The sequence below is a fragment of the Populus alba genome, chromosome 4 (assembly GCF_005239225.2).
Source record: "Populus alba chromosome 4, ASM523922v2, whole genome shotgun sequence".
In the NCBI taxonomy this organism is placed as follows: domain Eukaryota; kingdom Viridiplantae; phylum Streptophyta; class Magnoliopsida; order Malpighiales; family Salicaceae; genus Populus; species Populus alba.
Genome location: NC_133287.1, coordinates 8217939 through 8232941, shown reverse-complemented (window position 1 = coordinate 8232941; position 15003 = coordinate 8217939). Strand labels below are relative to the sequence as shown.

At 34.2% G+C, this 15003-nt stretch overlaps 1 protein-coding gene across 1 annotated transcript; it reads left to right on the top strand.

Annotated features, from left to right (window-relative positions):
- The first annotated feature begins 2230 nt into the window (after positions 1–2230).
- On the top strand, positions 2231–6192 carry LOC118048963 (U-box domain-containing protein 9). The gene is made up of 2 exons (XM_035058819.2): positions 2231–2820; positions 5068–6192. The coding sequence occupies exons 1-2, from the start codon at positions 2510–2512 to the stop codon at positions 5924–5926; spliced, it is 1170 nt and encodes a 389-aa protein (XP_034914710.1). The 5' UTR covers positions 2231–2509; the 3' UTR covers positions 5927–6192.
- The last annotated feature ends 8811 nt before the right edge of the window (positions 6193–15003 follow it).

The window sequence follows — 15003 nt, the reverse complement described above, 5'->3', positions numbered from 1 at the left end:
ATTAAATTTATTTAATTTTAATAAATGTATAACCAAACAGATCAATTTGATTCTTTCATCTATTCTGATCAAATTTTTATAATTTATTTTTTGCTAAAACCACACTATTTAAATCAATGTTTTTTAGAAGGTAAATTAACATATCATAAAACCCATTTTCATATTGGAATTGTCCCCCTACATATCTAACAGCTTAATGCCCCCTATTTTCTTGCACTTAAGCAAGGGGTTCTTGAAAATTCAATGAATGTAGGCAGCTTTGTTATTCAAAGGAGAAGGAAATTTCAATTTGACCAAATATGCAACCTGCCAAATTTTTTGTTTTGAGCGGGGAAAAAAAAATATTTTACCGAATATAAACATGTTTAATATGATTCAATTTTTTTATTCTGATTGAGTGTTTAGAAATATGATTATAATTGTGTTTTTTTTTAAAATATTTTATTATTTGTTTTGTTAAAAATTAATTTTTTTATGTTTTGAATCGTTTTAATGTGTTGATTTTAAAAATAATTTTTTTAAAATAAAAAATATATTATTTTAATATATTTTAATATAAAAAATACTTTAAAAAACAACTACAATCTTATTCTCAAATAAACCATAATAAATATTGAAATTCATCCCGATTGAATAATACAATGATTTGATGAAGTTTTTATTTATTTATTTTTAATTATGGAGGAGAGAAGTGATTATACGTATAATTCTACTCAGCCATTTAGAATTAAGATAATCAACGTATCAATTAACAAAATCTAAGAATAGATCATCAATTCCTTATTATCATTTCTATAGTTTTTTAAATAATAATTAAACAAAATCTATGGTGTGGAACTTGATTGGAATCTTGTCACGCAGGGTCCTAGTAAATTAATACTACCATCTTCATTATTGCTTTGAAGACCCTACTTGACACGTACACAGGAAACTGAGGAAAGGGACTTTAAGGAAATTTCATGAACTGTCGACCTCTAATAAAATATAAGTTATTGATCTGACATCCACTGGACCTTGAAATATTTACATGCCAGAGATTGTTTTTAAAATTATTTTTATTTAACAATATATTAAAATAATATATATTTTTTATTTTTTAAAATATACTTTTAACATTAACATATTAAAATAATTTTAAAATAAAAAAATTTAATAATTTAGGCTAGTATTTTGGGAAGCGAGGATAATAGTATGATAAAATCATCTCCTTCTCTCCTAATTTTTTTTTTTAAATATGAAATAATTTTGATAATTACTTTTTATAATATTATAAATCTTGCTTGAGAATGAAAGAAATATCAATAATCTAAAAATAATCTCAATAATATTTATCATTTTATCATTCAGTATTTTATTCACTTAGGAAATGAATAAAATAATAAAATAATAATCTAAATTCTGTAACAAACCAAATTATTTGACTAATTATCCATCATATAATAATTTATTTTCCTAATCACTCCTTTCATTTATTAATAAGCCTAAACAATTCCAAAGCAACCCGTGGCAGCGCTACATTTGCTATCACATCTTTTTCGTAACCCCCACACGTGTTCATCATTTACTCGCTAAAGTTCACCAAGTCAGGTTTCCTCACCTGCCTTGAACCCTAGTCGCCACCCACCACCCGCCACCTACTGCTAATCCTCTGATAAATTTCACAACAATAAGATAAAGCCACGTGATAGTCGCGGCTTCATTACTGAACGTGAAATACAATTGCAAAACGTGAAGCAAGAATGTTTTAGATCAGGTATCCATGGTATAAATAAAATAAATAACAATACAATTATAGAAAAATACGACGACTTTTAACTCTCCCTTCTTTTCTCTATCTTTTTAACAAACTATAATTAGAAATATTGATGTCACAAATAGCGATTTATTTTTTATTTTAAACTTATCTTATTATAATAAAATTCCGGTTTCTTCTTAAAAAAAATATGAAAAACTTTATATTTTGTATCGTAATTTGTGGAATCAAAAGATGGTTAACTTGTATGTCATCTAATTAATTATTTTTATCAAAACAACAATTTTTTAACAAGTTATTGACCTAACCAAGATTATATTAAATTAAAAAAATAATTAAAAACTCAGTCAAATTAAACAGTTATATTAAATTAATATTTAATTTAATTTAATTAAAAATATTAATCAATCCAAGAAACGTTTAATAACAGTATAAAAAACTAGTTAACTATATGCATCGTGAAATATTTATCTTCGTTTGTCAATTGGCAAGCACGGGTAAAAAAAAGAAAAAGAAAAAGAAAAAAAGAGGTTGCTTAACGCCACCCCAAGCCAAGACCCCCAAACTCTCCCACGCAACCAACGACGAAACAAACCTCCCACCACCATAAGTACAGACACCTCCATACAACTATCTCTGTTTTTCTCTCTCTAACGAACCCCTCACTTTCCGATTTTTTCTCTTTCTCTCTCCTACCCAAACTCCCACGCAGCTAAACCTCCCAACAGACAAAAACTAACTCCTCTTTATCTCACAATGAACTACCCCCCCTCCTCCTGCTCCTCCGCACTCACTCACTCCACCTCTTCTTCCAACACCGACACGTCACCCTCCCCCTCCGCCGCAGTCTGCCGTGCGCTACTATTAATCCAATCTGATGATTTGAGTTTGAAAATAGAAGCGGCGAAGGAGATAAGAAGGTTAACCAAAACTTCTCAGAGGTGTAGGAGGCAGTTAGCCGATGCTGTTAAGCCACTGGTTTGTATGTTACGAGTTGGTGATGATGACTCCGTTGAGAACGAGTCGGCTCTCTTGGCTTTGCTTAATCTTGCTGTTAAAGATGAGACGTATGTGATCCTTATCTTTCTCTATCTTTGTGTGTGATTTTTGGGCAGTTTTGTAATTAAGTGGACTCTTAGTGATTTTTCTGTAAATTTCCTCTGTCATGTGGTTTCTGGATTATTTTTTTTGATTGAATTGTGTGTGTTTTTTTCAATTACTTTTAAGGTTTAGTTTTTTTTGAAATTTCTGATTTTTTTTTTGTGATTTTTAATTTTATTTTTATCAAAATAAGTTTCTCGTTGTTTTCTATTTTTTGTGGGTCTGTTTACTAATTAATTGGAATTACGGGGGTTTGCTGCAATTTGTAGAAATAGGGATTTTTTTTTATGCAGTGGTTGAATTTACTTTACAAGAGTCAAGGTGAAACTTGTTTAAAATTTTATGAATTTTTCTTTGAATTGTGAAAAATTGATGCTTTTTTCTAGAATTAATTCAATTATTAAGTCTGATGAGGGTTTAGCATTTAGATTCTGTTTTGTCTTTAATTTGGAATTATGAGGATTTTGTTGTGAAATTTGTAGCTTACAAATCTATGAGGGCTTAGGTGAAATAATTTTTTGTTTAGGGTATTCTTGTAGAATTATCAAAAAATTGATTGCTGTTTGTGGGGATTTTGATAAAGATTGGTTCTTTGCTTGAAGTTGAAGATGGGATGGTGACTCTGTTTCACTTTCTTTCACTTTTAAGATAAGATTTTCCTTGGATTCCTCAATTTTTGATGTCCAAAAATCTATGTAGGTACTGTAAGCATAAAGAATCTATTCTTTTTCTTTGGTTGCCTTTCTTCTCTCTTTTGCATTTGATTGGTTACTTTGGGTTACTGGGACTGCTTTGACATTTGGGATATTAGTTTATCCGATTCGAGGAAGTTAGTTTATTTTGCTTTACGGGATATTGTAGAAAAGGACTATAACATGTGGAAAGAAAAGGGCCACATTAAAAAATGATAATTTTTGTATAATAATATATTTTAAAAAATATATTATTTTCTGGTTGTTGAATGGTATAATATGTTTGTAATAGTGCTTAGATATTTATTTGTTGGCGGGTTTAGAACTTGTTGGTGGAATTATTAATGAATGAAGGCTTTAGAAAGAATTCGATGCTTTTATGGTTGGAAATTAAAAGCTCTTTGATTGGAGGGGGTGGTGGTTTTTGATTCACATGTTAATCTTTATCTTTTTTGCCTTTTCACTTTTCCTCATATCTTCTTTATGAAGTTATCATATGATAATTATGGGTTCTTGGTTTGGTGGTGGGTGAGGGGGAGGTTGCATAACTTCTTGGAGAGGGAAACTTATGTTCTCTTTCTTTCTTTCTTTCTTTTTTCGAAGTGTTTCCTTTTCTGCATGTGCCAATCTTTATTAGTAAAGACTGCTGGTGTTACTCTTTTATAATCCTAATTGAGATTTATCTTCTCACTTTGAGGATATGTTGAATATATTGGCTTTGGTGTAATATGAGGAGGGAAAGGTGAATAAACTATCTGAATGAATTTAATTGTGGACTTAATTACCTCTTGGGAGTTGATGTGAGAGAAAAAGGAGATAAGAGGATAAATTTCTCCTGGAGAGAGAGCTTGGTTCTTATGCATGCTCTGTCCTTGTACTTTTCTAGTGTAGTCAGCCTTCTTAATGAGCCTGTATTCTGCAATATTTTCTGCGATAGGATATTGATACCATTTGGTTCTTATGCATGCTTTGTCATTTCCCTGGTTGTTTTGCACTTGGATTGGTAGATATCATTAGCAATTGGACTTATGCTGCTGCCTTTTGAGTTTGAACAAGGAAACTCATACATTATGGCTACCATTTAACATGTTCCCCATCTTGTCTTGGGATCTAAAAGGTCTGTTTTGGTTGGCTCTGTGTTCATAGGGCTCTTATTCTGCTACACCTTGATTATGCTTGAAACAAACTCAAATTCATTTGGAGCCTTTGCAAATGAGATACATGCAAGTGATGGTATAGGAGTAAGGTTGTTTACACCTTGATTATGCTTGAAACAAACTCAAATTCATTTGGTTAAGGTACACTAGTTTGCAATTGCAATTTTAACCTTTTCCTGTTGCATTCTTTTTCTCCACATGAATGTTTTCATGGTTTTGCTTCGTGTTTTGTATGACGTACTTTGTGACAATGTTTTCAAGGTTGAAGCTATTTGTAATGTATGATTTTTATTTTGGTAACAGATTCGTTATTAATTCGGTGATTGATTGTTTACTTTCTATATTTCTCTGCCTTATCTTGCAGGAACAAAATCAGCATTGTGAAAGCTGGAGCTTTAGAATCCATAATTAGCTTCCTTCAGTCACAAAATTCAATCTTGCAGGAGTATGCAACTGCAGCTCTTCTCACTCTATCTGCCTCTACCAATAACAAGCCAGTTATAGGTGCTTGTGGTGCCATTCCTCTCCTTGTTGAAATCCTCAGAAATGGCATCACACAGGCCAAAGTGGACGCTGTAATGGCTCTTTCGAATCTTTCAACACACTCCGATAATCTTGACATAATTCTCAAAACAAATCCAATCCCTTCCATAGTTAGTTTACTAAAAACCTGTAAAAAATCTACAAAAACAGCAGAAAAATGCTGTGCTCTCATAGAATCTTTAGTTGGTTTTGACGAAGGTAGAATTGCATTAACATCTGAAGAAGGTGGAATCCTAGCTGTTATTGAAGTGCTTGAAAATGGGTCTCTCCAAAGTCGAGAGCATGCAGTTGGGGCATTGCTAACCTTGTGTCAGAGTGATCGTTGTAAATATAGAGAACCAATTCTCAGAGAAGGTGTGATCCCTGGACTACTTGAGCTTACTGTTCAAGGAACACCCAAGTCTCAGTTAAAAGCTCAAACACTGTTACGCTTGCTGAGAGACACTCCATACCCAAGATCTGAACTTCAACCAGACACATTAGAGAACATTGTGTGCAACATCATCTCCCAGATAGATGGAGATGAACAATCTGGTAAAGCAAAGAAGATGCTGGCTGAGATGGTGCAAGTTAGCATGGAACAGAGCTTGAGACATCTACAACAAAGGGCTTTGGTATGTACACCTACGCCAAATGACCTTCCTATCAGTAGTTGCACTTCTGAAGTATCTTCAAAATGATTGTTTTGGCCACCAGTTTTTTACTTCTTTACTTGTGGGGTTTGTGAGACAAGTTTTCCTCGTAGAAAAGAGGGGAAAAAAGTATAGTGAAGAATGCCAGTCCAGGCCGTCGTCTAGGTATCATGTGACTGGTGAGTGTCAATAATCTGGAAGCTGTATGAGGTTGAAAAATATAGTTTTGTAGTTTCAAAATCAAAGAAACTTGGCTTGTATAGTAACTATTGTACCGAATGTTATACAATCAGTACTGTTTCCTCGCCCTTCTATTTTTGAGCTTTGTCCTGATCCTCTGATGTAATCCTCTGTATTAATGATTTGGGTAGACCTGAAATCAAAATGCGTCTGACCAAGAATAGAATTCCTTGATGATGACATTGAAACTGGTAGCCGACTAGGGTGACTTATTATTCAAGATTCATGGACATGATGTCAGCATCAATCCAGTGCATGCTAAATTGATCTTTGCTTCTGTTTGTTCCAAAAATTTCTTGACTCGATTCCTCTGGCTTCTTGGTTTGTTCAAGGATTTTTGGAAATTGTGGTAAATGATTTCTTGACAAGTTAGGTAAGATAGGGAAAGTAACCTGCTAGGAATCATGGAGGGGGAGAATCCTACTGAAAGCGTTGAATGGTTATTACCAGTCTATACCTACTAAAGCAGTCTTATCCCTTATAACAGCTCTTTTGTTTTCTTCGAGTTAGGGTTGTTGGATGTAAGTTTGAATCAGAACCTGCCATTCATTCTGTTGTTAGCAAATTAACTAGCATCATAATTACGGCTTGCTTCCATGGTTACATTTCTTATCAAGAGGAATGCCAAAGGCAGTTTTACCTTCGCAGTTTTTACCTTGGACTTCCAGCTCTCTCCTAGCAACTCAAGTCTCAAGTCATTCTTTCAAACTTTACCCCAATTACTTGAAGATATATTGTGAAAGAGAGAGATATGACACGACCAAAAGCTTGATGTCTTTTCCCAAGTGCAGGAGTGTCGAAGTAATAAATAACCCGGCAAGACCGGGGTCGAACCACAGAGAGGTTAATTGTATAAATTATAAATAACAAGACAACAAAACAACAACAACAATAACAATAACAACAATAATACTCAGTACGTGGCGTTGTTACACCTGAGAATGATCCAAAAGATCGGGTCACAGGTTTCCAGCCTATATACTAAGTTTATGAAAAGATCAAGAGGATATATTACAGAATGTAAATAATAATAATAACAATAATAACAATAATAAAAGCAAAAGATGAAGAAATTAATGAGAACTTTGAGATGAAAGATTAACGTAAGGATTAAACAATGATAAAAACAAATGTCAAGGTTAGAGGATCCACTAATGGTACTTCAAACAAGTATAATATAAACTCTTATTACTCAATTGGAAACCACACATAAAGGAGGTTCCAATCAGATTATAAATTGTTAACATGATTACATTAGTTATCTTATTCGAATAAAGCTAATACTTGTAAATGTTGGCAGGCATTCATGATTATAACTTATGTTAACAACAAATCAAGTCCCTTTCATAGCTCAGGTGTCGGTTATACCATACAGTATGGGCTATGAAAGTACCAAGTATTTGTTGTACCAAGTGTTATACAACATAAATCTAGATTAACCATTTAACAAGCAAAGTATTAAAAGTGAACAAGATAACAAATATAAAACATGTTAGTATCCATCGTTAAGGTCCATGTTAAGTTTATATTATACTTATTCTTACACCATTAGTGTGCCCTTTTCACCTTGACATAATTAACTTAGCTAGACATAATAAAAGAAAGAAACATAAATGAGCAAGACAAGAACATAAATGAGAAAGAAGTTAACTAGACAAAGGAAAGGAAATGAAGTGCATAAACTTGATATTAATGAAAGCAAAAACATAAGCAATACAAAGAGAGAAAGCAAGAGCATGATCTTGATCTGGAAAAAACCAAGATGCCTTAATACATGGTAAGTGCCTCCTTTTATAGGCCAAAATTTGGAACTATTGATTTGTTGACTAATTGATGAGTGGGTGGCCACATCTTGACTTTGGTGACAATCCTTATCTTCTTGTCTGAACAAAACGTCATTGCTAACATCATAATTTGCCCAGAATCCTCAGGAATGTTCTAGGAAATTGTCTCAGCTTTCCAACAAAAAAAAGATGAGGTCATTTGGACTTCTAGAACTCAAGATATGGGCTGAACACTAAATAGTGTCTGGGCTGCAGGACAGCTTCGGACTTCTTCGTTGTTCCTTCAATTTGGACTTCAAAACGGCCTTCTTAGATCTTGGGATCCTCATGAAAGTTGTAGGCCTTTGTCTTACCTTTCCATCCATATAAAATGGACCTAAATCCGAGATCTAGAGCTCCAGATATGATCCAATTACCGAGCAATGTTCTGGTTTGGACTGCACCGGCATCTCTTTTCTAAGTTTGGCCATCTCTTTGCCCTTCCACTTTCAATACTTAAACTCATCAATCAATCCTTTTATTTATGTGATAGTCCTGCATTTAAAATGAGCATTTACCATAAATTAAGGTATCTTATAATATCAAACTTGTTATTATAAAACATGCTTTAGTTAAGGAGTCATTGATACTTCAAGTGCAAAATGATGATATAAAACCTTGATAAACATGCACTTTTAAGTACTAATCACACCCCCCAACCAGCTTATTACTAGTCCCTAGTAATCTAAAGCGTTAAAATAGAGAAACAATGTGCAAGTTCCACAAAGCAAGGCATTCATCATTCAACTTCCATTAATCTATCCAGATAAACAAACTCTCATTAAATTTATATTCCTGCTTCATACTTCGTAAACAAGATATTAATAAACCTTCTTTTTACGTGCTCAATATATGAAAACATAGATGATGGGGCTTTTGTTGGAAGAAAACAATATTATGTTCAAATGTTTAAGGTGAACTTCCTTGGGTTGGGATTATTATTATTATTACTCTCTTTTTTTTTTTTTATATATATATATACACATACAACTTAAAACATAATGTATCTTTAACCCATGTAACGAGTTTTAGGCTAATGACTCCCAGACCAGTTGGTCTTAGGGCATTAGGTGTTGAGACACCCCTACGAGCTTAACAACTCGGGTTGCAGATACTGATACGTAGATAGTGCAATGTTTGATTCCCTTAAGCTTTTCTCCTTAACCCATGTAACAAGCTTTGGGCCAATAACTCCCAAGTCAGTTGACTTTAGGGTATTAGGTGTTAAAACACCCCTTCGGGCTTAATTGCTTAGGTTAAGGAGGCTACGAAACCAAACTTATCTACGTTTTCATTATCATCAATATTATCATCTTTTTTTTTTTTTTTTTTGCAAATTATATACTAACCCTTACCCTTAGTTGTTACCTTCAACAAAAGAACATAAATGATGTAATAATCCAATGTGCAACCCACAATCATATGTTAAAGTGTGTGTGTGAAAATGAAGGTTTAATAATACTTGTTAAATGAGTATATGAGCAGAATCAAGTGATAACAATGCGAGAGTTTGTAAACCTGAATATTTCAAGAAGTATTCTAATAGGCCTTGTTATAAATATTGCAAATAACCATTAAAATTTTTTTTTACTACGATGCGTCTCAAGAATAATTCCTCTTTACTCTGCCATCCTAGTAATAACAGTTTTGCCAAATGGTTTTTTTAAAAACAACAACAGTTAGTTGGTTAGTTTTTTTTTTTTTTTTTTTTTTTTTTTTTTTTTTTAAACTACTACCCTCTCCCCCCAACCAAAACGAGACATTGTCCTCAATGTCCTAAGGTAGAAAGATAGAGTATAGAAGACATCACCTGAAACAGCAAACAATGACAAACCTGAAACACACTTAAACAAATATAAGAAGTAACAAAACAAAATAATATGCTATTAATAACACAAAAGACACAAGGTTTCACAGATGAAGGCTCAAATCTAATCTAAGCTTTTTACGGCTTTCCTTAGCTGAACAATCTAGACGACTCATGCAGGGATCAATGACAGGGATGAAAGATTGTAGTTGGTCAATCAATTGTTCAGCAGTAGCAGCAGAGATTATGATTCGTCGTGCCGAAGATGTTAGAAATTCCTGTTCCACAGCTTGATCAAGGAAAGACAGCAACTTATCATAAAAACCATTAACATTTAACAAACCTATGGGTTTATGGTGAATGTGCAGTTGGGCCCAAGATGAAATATGAAAGATCTCTTCCAATGTGCCCAGACCACCTGGTAAGGCAATGAAGGCATCAGCATGGTTAAACATGGTATTCAGTCGGTCAAACATTGTTGGGACCTGTAGTTCTTCTCCAATTGTTTTTCCAATGATGTCCCCATTTGCTAAAGCTTTGGGGACAACCCCCAAAACTTGACTGCCTCCTAAAAATGCAGCCATTGACACACCTCCCATTAACCCAAGGCTACCTCCCCCATACACTAAATGAATCTTTCTCTCAGCTAGTACCCGACCAAGATGATTTGCTGATTCTAAAAACTCTTTTTCTTTCCTAGAACTGGATCCACCGAAAACACAAATATTTCTTATATGATGACTTGAGGAACCTGCCATTTCTACACACTTCTATATTTGATGAATATATGGGATGAGTAGAAATGAAGGGAAGGAAGAGAAGAATTTATAGATGAAAAAGTGAAAATGCAATCATACCACCTATATGTAGGCCAACTGTAGTCTCACAAACTCTCTCTCTTTATTAATTATTTATTTTGAAAAAGCATGTATGTACAGGTAGTTGTGATTGTGGCTCACATCTTCCCTTGGTTTTACGTCCAAGAACGGCTTAAACGCCCTCTATGGGTCGGGGATAGGCTTCCCATCCAGTTTTCTTAAAAACTGGCAAACAGGGTCTTTTTTAGTCAGATTCCCAAGACTAAGTCGATCATGTTCTTTATGGAATTGTGGCCATAAATCATGAATTACACGATGCACATCTCCACTAGGATGCGTCTCAAGGGTCAACAAAATATTATCTAAAGACCCCTTACTCAGGCCATCCTTAATGAATTGTATCTTATCTTCACGGTTTACAGATACCATTCCTAAAGAACGACATGTCGCATTACAAGTCCATCTGGCACATCTGTGACAGACTTTCAGTCGTTTTGCACGACGTTTCTTTGCAAAAGTACTTTTACCTGTTCCAGGCATGTGTGAAATGAAAGAATTGGAGGACTCACCTGGTAATCGGACCTTTGCTTCAATCAGCCAACAAATATCTTCAGGAATTCCATGATTCATTAACAACCTCAATCTTGCACACCTAGCACGATAAATTTTTGTAATCGCATTCTGAGGCGGAGCGGGAAAATACCTTTTCAAGAGTGGTGTCCATTTTCAAAAGAGAATTGGAGACGAGATTCAAAGAAGGAAGAAAGAGCTAAGAATTATACAAACATATACAGATATCAGTTATTTGGGAAACTGAAAGAATCGACTTAAGTCACGGAGTACCGTTATCCGCCATTTGACCGGGGTGAAAGAGAGACTAGCAAAACAACAAAACATAAAACAATGTGAGAAAAAGAATCAATCTTTATATACAGGATCACTCAATTCAATAGAGTCATTTTCAACCGAAAAATTGTCAAAATAAACTTTCAAACGATGCCCATTTACCTTGAAAACATTGCCATTCTTTGGATTCTCAATATCACAGGCCCCATATGGATACACATGTTTCACAATAAAAGGACCGCTCCATCTTGTTCTTAGTTTTCCAGGAAATAAATGGAGTCGAGAATTATAAAGCAAGACTTTTTGACCAACATTGAATGTTTTTCTCAGTATTTTCTTGTCATGAAACTCTTTAATTCTTGCTTTATGAATTTTTGAATTGTCATATGCATCATTTCTTATTTCCTCAAGCTCATTTATTTGCAATTTTCGCAGCTGACTAGCATCATCAAGGCTTGAATTGAAAGCTTTAATAGCCCAATAAGCTTTATGTTCAATTTCCACAGGTAAGTGACAAGGTTTTCCATAGACTAGTCTATAAGGTGACATACCTAATGATGTTTTATAAGCAGTTCGATAAGCCCAAAGTGCATCATTAAGTCTTAAAGACCAGTCTTTCCTATTAGGGTTCACTGTTTTCTCCAAGATCTGTTTGATCTCCCTATTAGCAAGCTCTACTTGTCCACTTGTCTGAGGGTGATAAGGGGTGGCAACTTTATGTGTGATTCCATATTTCTTCATTAAAGACTCAAATGGCTTGTTGCAAAAGTGTGTTCCACCGTCACTTATCATGGCTCGAGGGATTCCAAATCGACTTAAAATGTTTTCTTTCAAAAACTTTATCGCTATTTTGTGATCATTGGTTCGACTTGGAATTGCCTCTATCCATTTTGAAACATAATCTACTGCGACCAATATGTACAAGAAACCAAATGATGGAGGAAATGGACCCATGAAATCTATACCCCAACAATCAAAGATCTCAATGACAAGAATAGGATTTAAAGGCATCATGTGACGTTTCGAAATAGATCCCAACTTTTGACAATTTTCACAAATCTTACAGAATGCATGTGAGTCTTTGAACATGGTGGGCCAATAGAATCCACTTTGTAAGATTTTTGCAGTTGTCTTTCTTGATGAGAAATGACCCCCACATGCCTCAGAATGACAAAATTTAATGACACTACTTACCTCATTGTCAGGAATGCATCTTCGAAATATTTGATCAGGACAATATTTGAATAAATAAGGGTCATCCCAATAAAAGTTCTTTACTTCGTTCAAGAACTTTCTTTTGTCTTGGGTACTCCAATGAGCTGGCAATTGTCCTGAAACAAGAAAATTAACAATATTAGCAAACCAAGGCATTGTAGAGACAGAAAATAAAGATTCATCAGGAAAGTAGTCATCGATTGGTGTAATGTCAGATCTCGAATCGGTTGTCAATCTTGACAAATGATCCGCGACAACATTTTCGGTGCCTTTCTTGTCTTTGATTGTGATATCAAATTCTTGAAGTAACAAAATCCACCGCACCAATCTAGCCTTAGAATCTTTCTTAGAGAGAAGATATTTCAATGCTGCATGATCACTAAAAACAATAACAGGTGAGCCAACAAGATAAGATCTGAACTTGTCACATGCAAATACTACTGCAAGTAATTCTTTTTCAGTGGTAGTGTAATTCATTTGAGCACTATTTAAAGTTTTACTTGCATAGTAAATCACATAAGGTTTCTTATCTTTCCTTTGTCCCAAGACAGCACCCACGGCATAATCACTAGCGTCACACATTATTTCAAAAGGTAATGACCAATCAGGAGGTTGAATGACAGGAGCAGAAGTAAGCAAGTTTTTAAGTTTAACAAAGGCTTCCTCACAATGTTCAGTCCATTCAAAAATATTATCCTTTGTTAGAAGGTTACTCAAGGGCTTAGATATTACACTAAAATCTTTGATGAACCTTCTGTAAAAACCAGCATGTCCTAAGAATGATCTAACATCTTTAACAGATTTTGGTGTTGGTAAGTTGGCAATTAACTCGATTTTAGATTTGTCAACCTCAATTCCTTTCGATGAAACAATGTGACCAAGTACAATGCCGTTTGTTACCATAAAGTGACATTTTTCCCAATTCAGTACAAGATTCTTCTCTTCACACCTGCTCAAAACCTTTTCTAAGTTAGTCAAACAATCATCAAATGAATCACCAAAAACAGAAAAATCATCCATAAAAATTTCAAGAAAACGTTCAACCATATCACTGAATATGCTAAGCATGCATCTTTGAAACGTGGCTGGTGCATTACATAATCCAAAAGGCATCCTTCGATATGCAAAAGTACCAAATGGACATGTGAAAGTAGTCTTCTCTTGATCTTCCAATGCAATTTCAATTTAATTGTAACCTGAATAACCATCTAGGAAACAATAAAATTCATGACCTGCAACTCTTTCTAGGATTTGGTCCATGAAAGGTAAAGGGAAATGATCTTTTCTAGTCATTGAATTAAGTTTCCTATAGTCAATGCACATGCGCCAACCCGTAACAGTCCTATTTGGAATTAACTCATTTTTCTCATTTGTTATCACAGTGACTCCAGACTTTTTGGGTACAACTTGGGTAGGACTTACCCATTTGCTATCAGAAATAGGATAAATGATTCCATTATCTAGAAGCTTAATGACTTCATTTTTCACTACTTCTTTCATATTAGGATTAAGCCTTCGTTGCATTTCTCTAGAGGGTTTTAGCATTTTCCTCCAAATAAATCCTGTGTGTGCAAATCAAAGGGCTAATTCCTTTTATATCAGCTATGGTCCATCCTAATGCATTTTTGTGCATTTTCAGAGTCTGTAATAACTTACCTTCTTGATGCGCATTAAGTTTGGAAGAGATTATTACCGGAAAAGTTTCATTTTCTCCCAAAAATGAGTATTTGAGATTAAATGGTAATGGCTTCAATTCAGGTTTTGGTGGTTGAACACTTGAAGGTATGGGCTCAATTGATCGTGGTGGCAATTCTTCAATTTGTGGTTTCCAATTGCATGCCTTTGATTCCTGAAAATAGACCATTTGCAAATCATCAGATTCATCAATCTCAGTTTCACTAGAAGTGGTTTGAAATTGATCATGAACTAATTTTTCAATAAAGTCCACTTCCTGTAAATCATTATCATCTCCAGGTTGCTTGTAAATGTTGAAGATATTCATCTCCAATGTCATGTTTCCAAATGATAGCTTCATCAGTCCATTCCTACAATTAATCAATGCATTAGAAGTGGCAAGAAATGGACGTCCTAAAATGACAGGAATTGAATTACATGCTTCAACAGGTTGCGTGTCCAAGACAACAAAATCCACCGGATAAATGAATTTATCAACTTGTACCAACACATCTTCAATTATTCCTCTAGGCACTTTTACAGATCTATCGGCGAGTAAAAGAGTTACAGAGGTTGGTTTTAACTCACCTAGATTGAGACTCTGAAAAACTGAATATGGAAGTAAATTCACACTAGCTCCAAGATCAAGTAAGGCTCTTTCAATTTTATGTTCTCCAATAAAGCAAGAAATTGTAGGACAAC

Coding starts and splice junctions, on each gene's coding strand:
- LOC118048963 (XM_035058819.2), top strand. CDS start 2,510: ATGAACTACCCCCCCTCCTCCTGCTCCTCCGCACTCACTCACTCCACC. Junction 2,821..5,067: donor CTTGCTGTTAAAGATGAGAC/GTATGTGATCCT, acceptor CTTATCTTGCAG/GAACAAAATCAGCATTGTGA.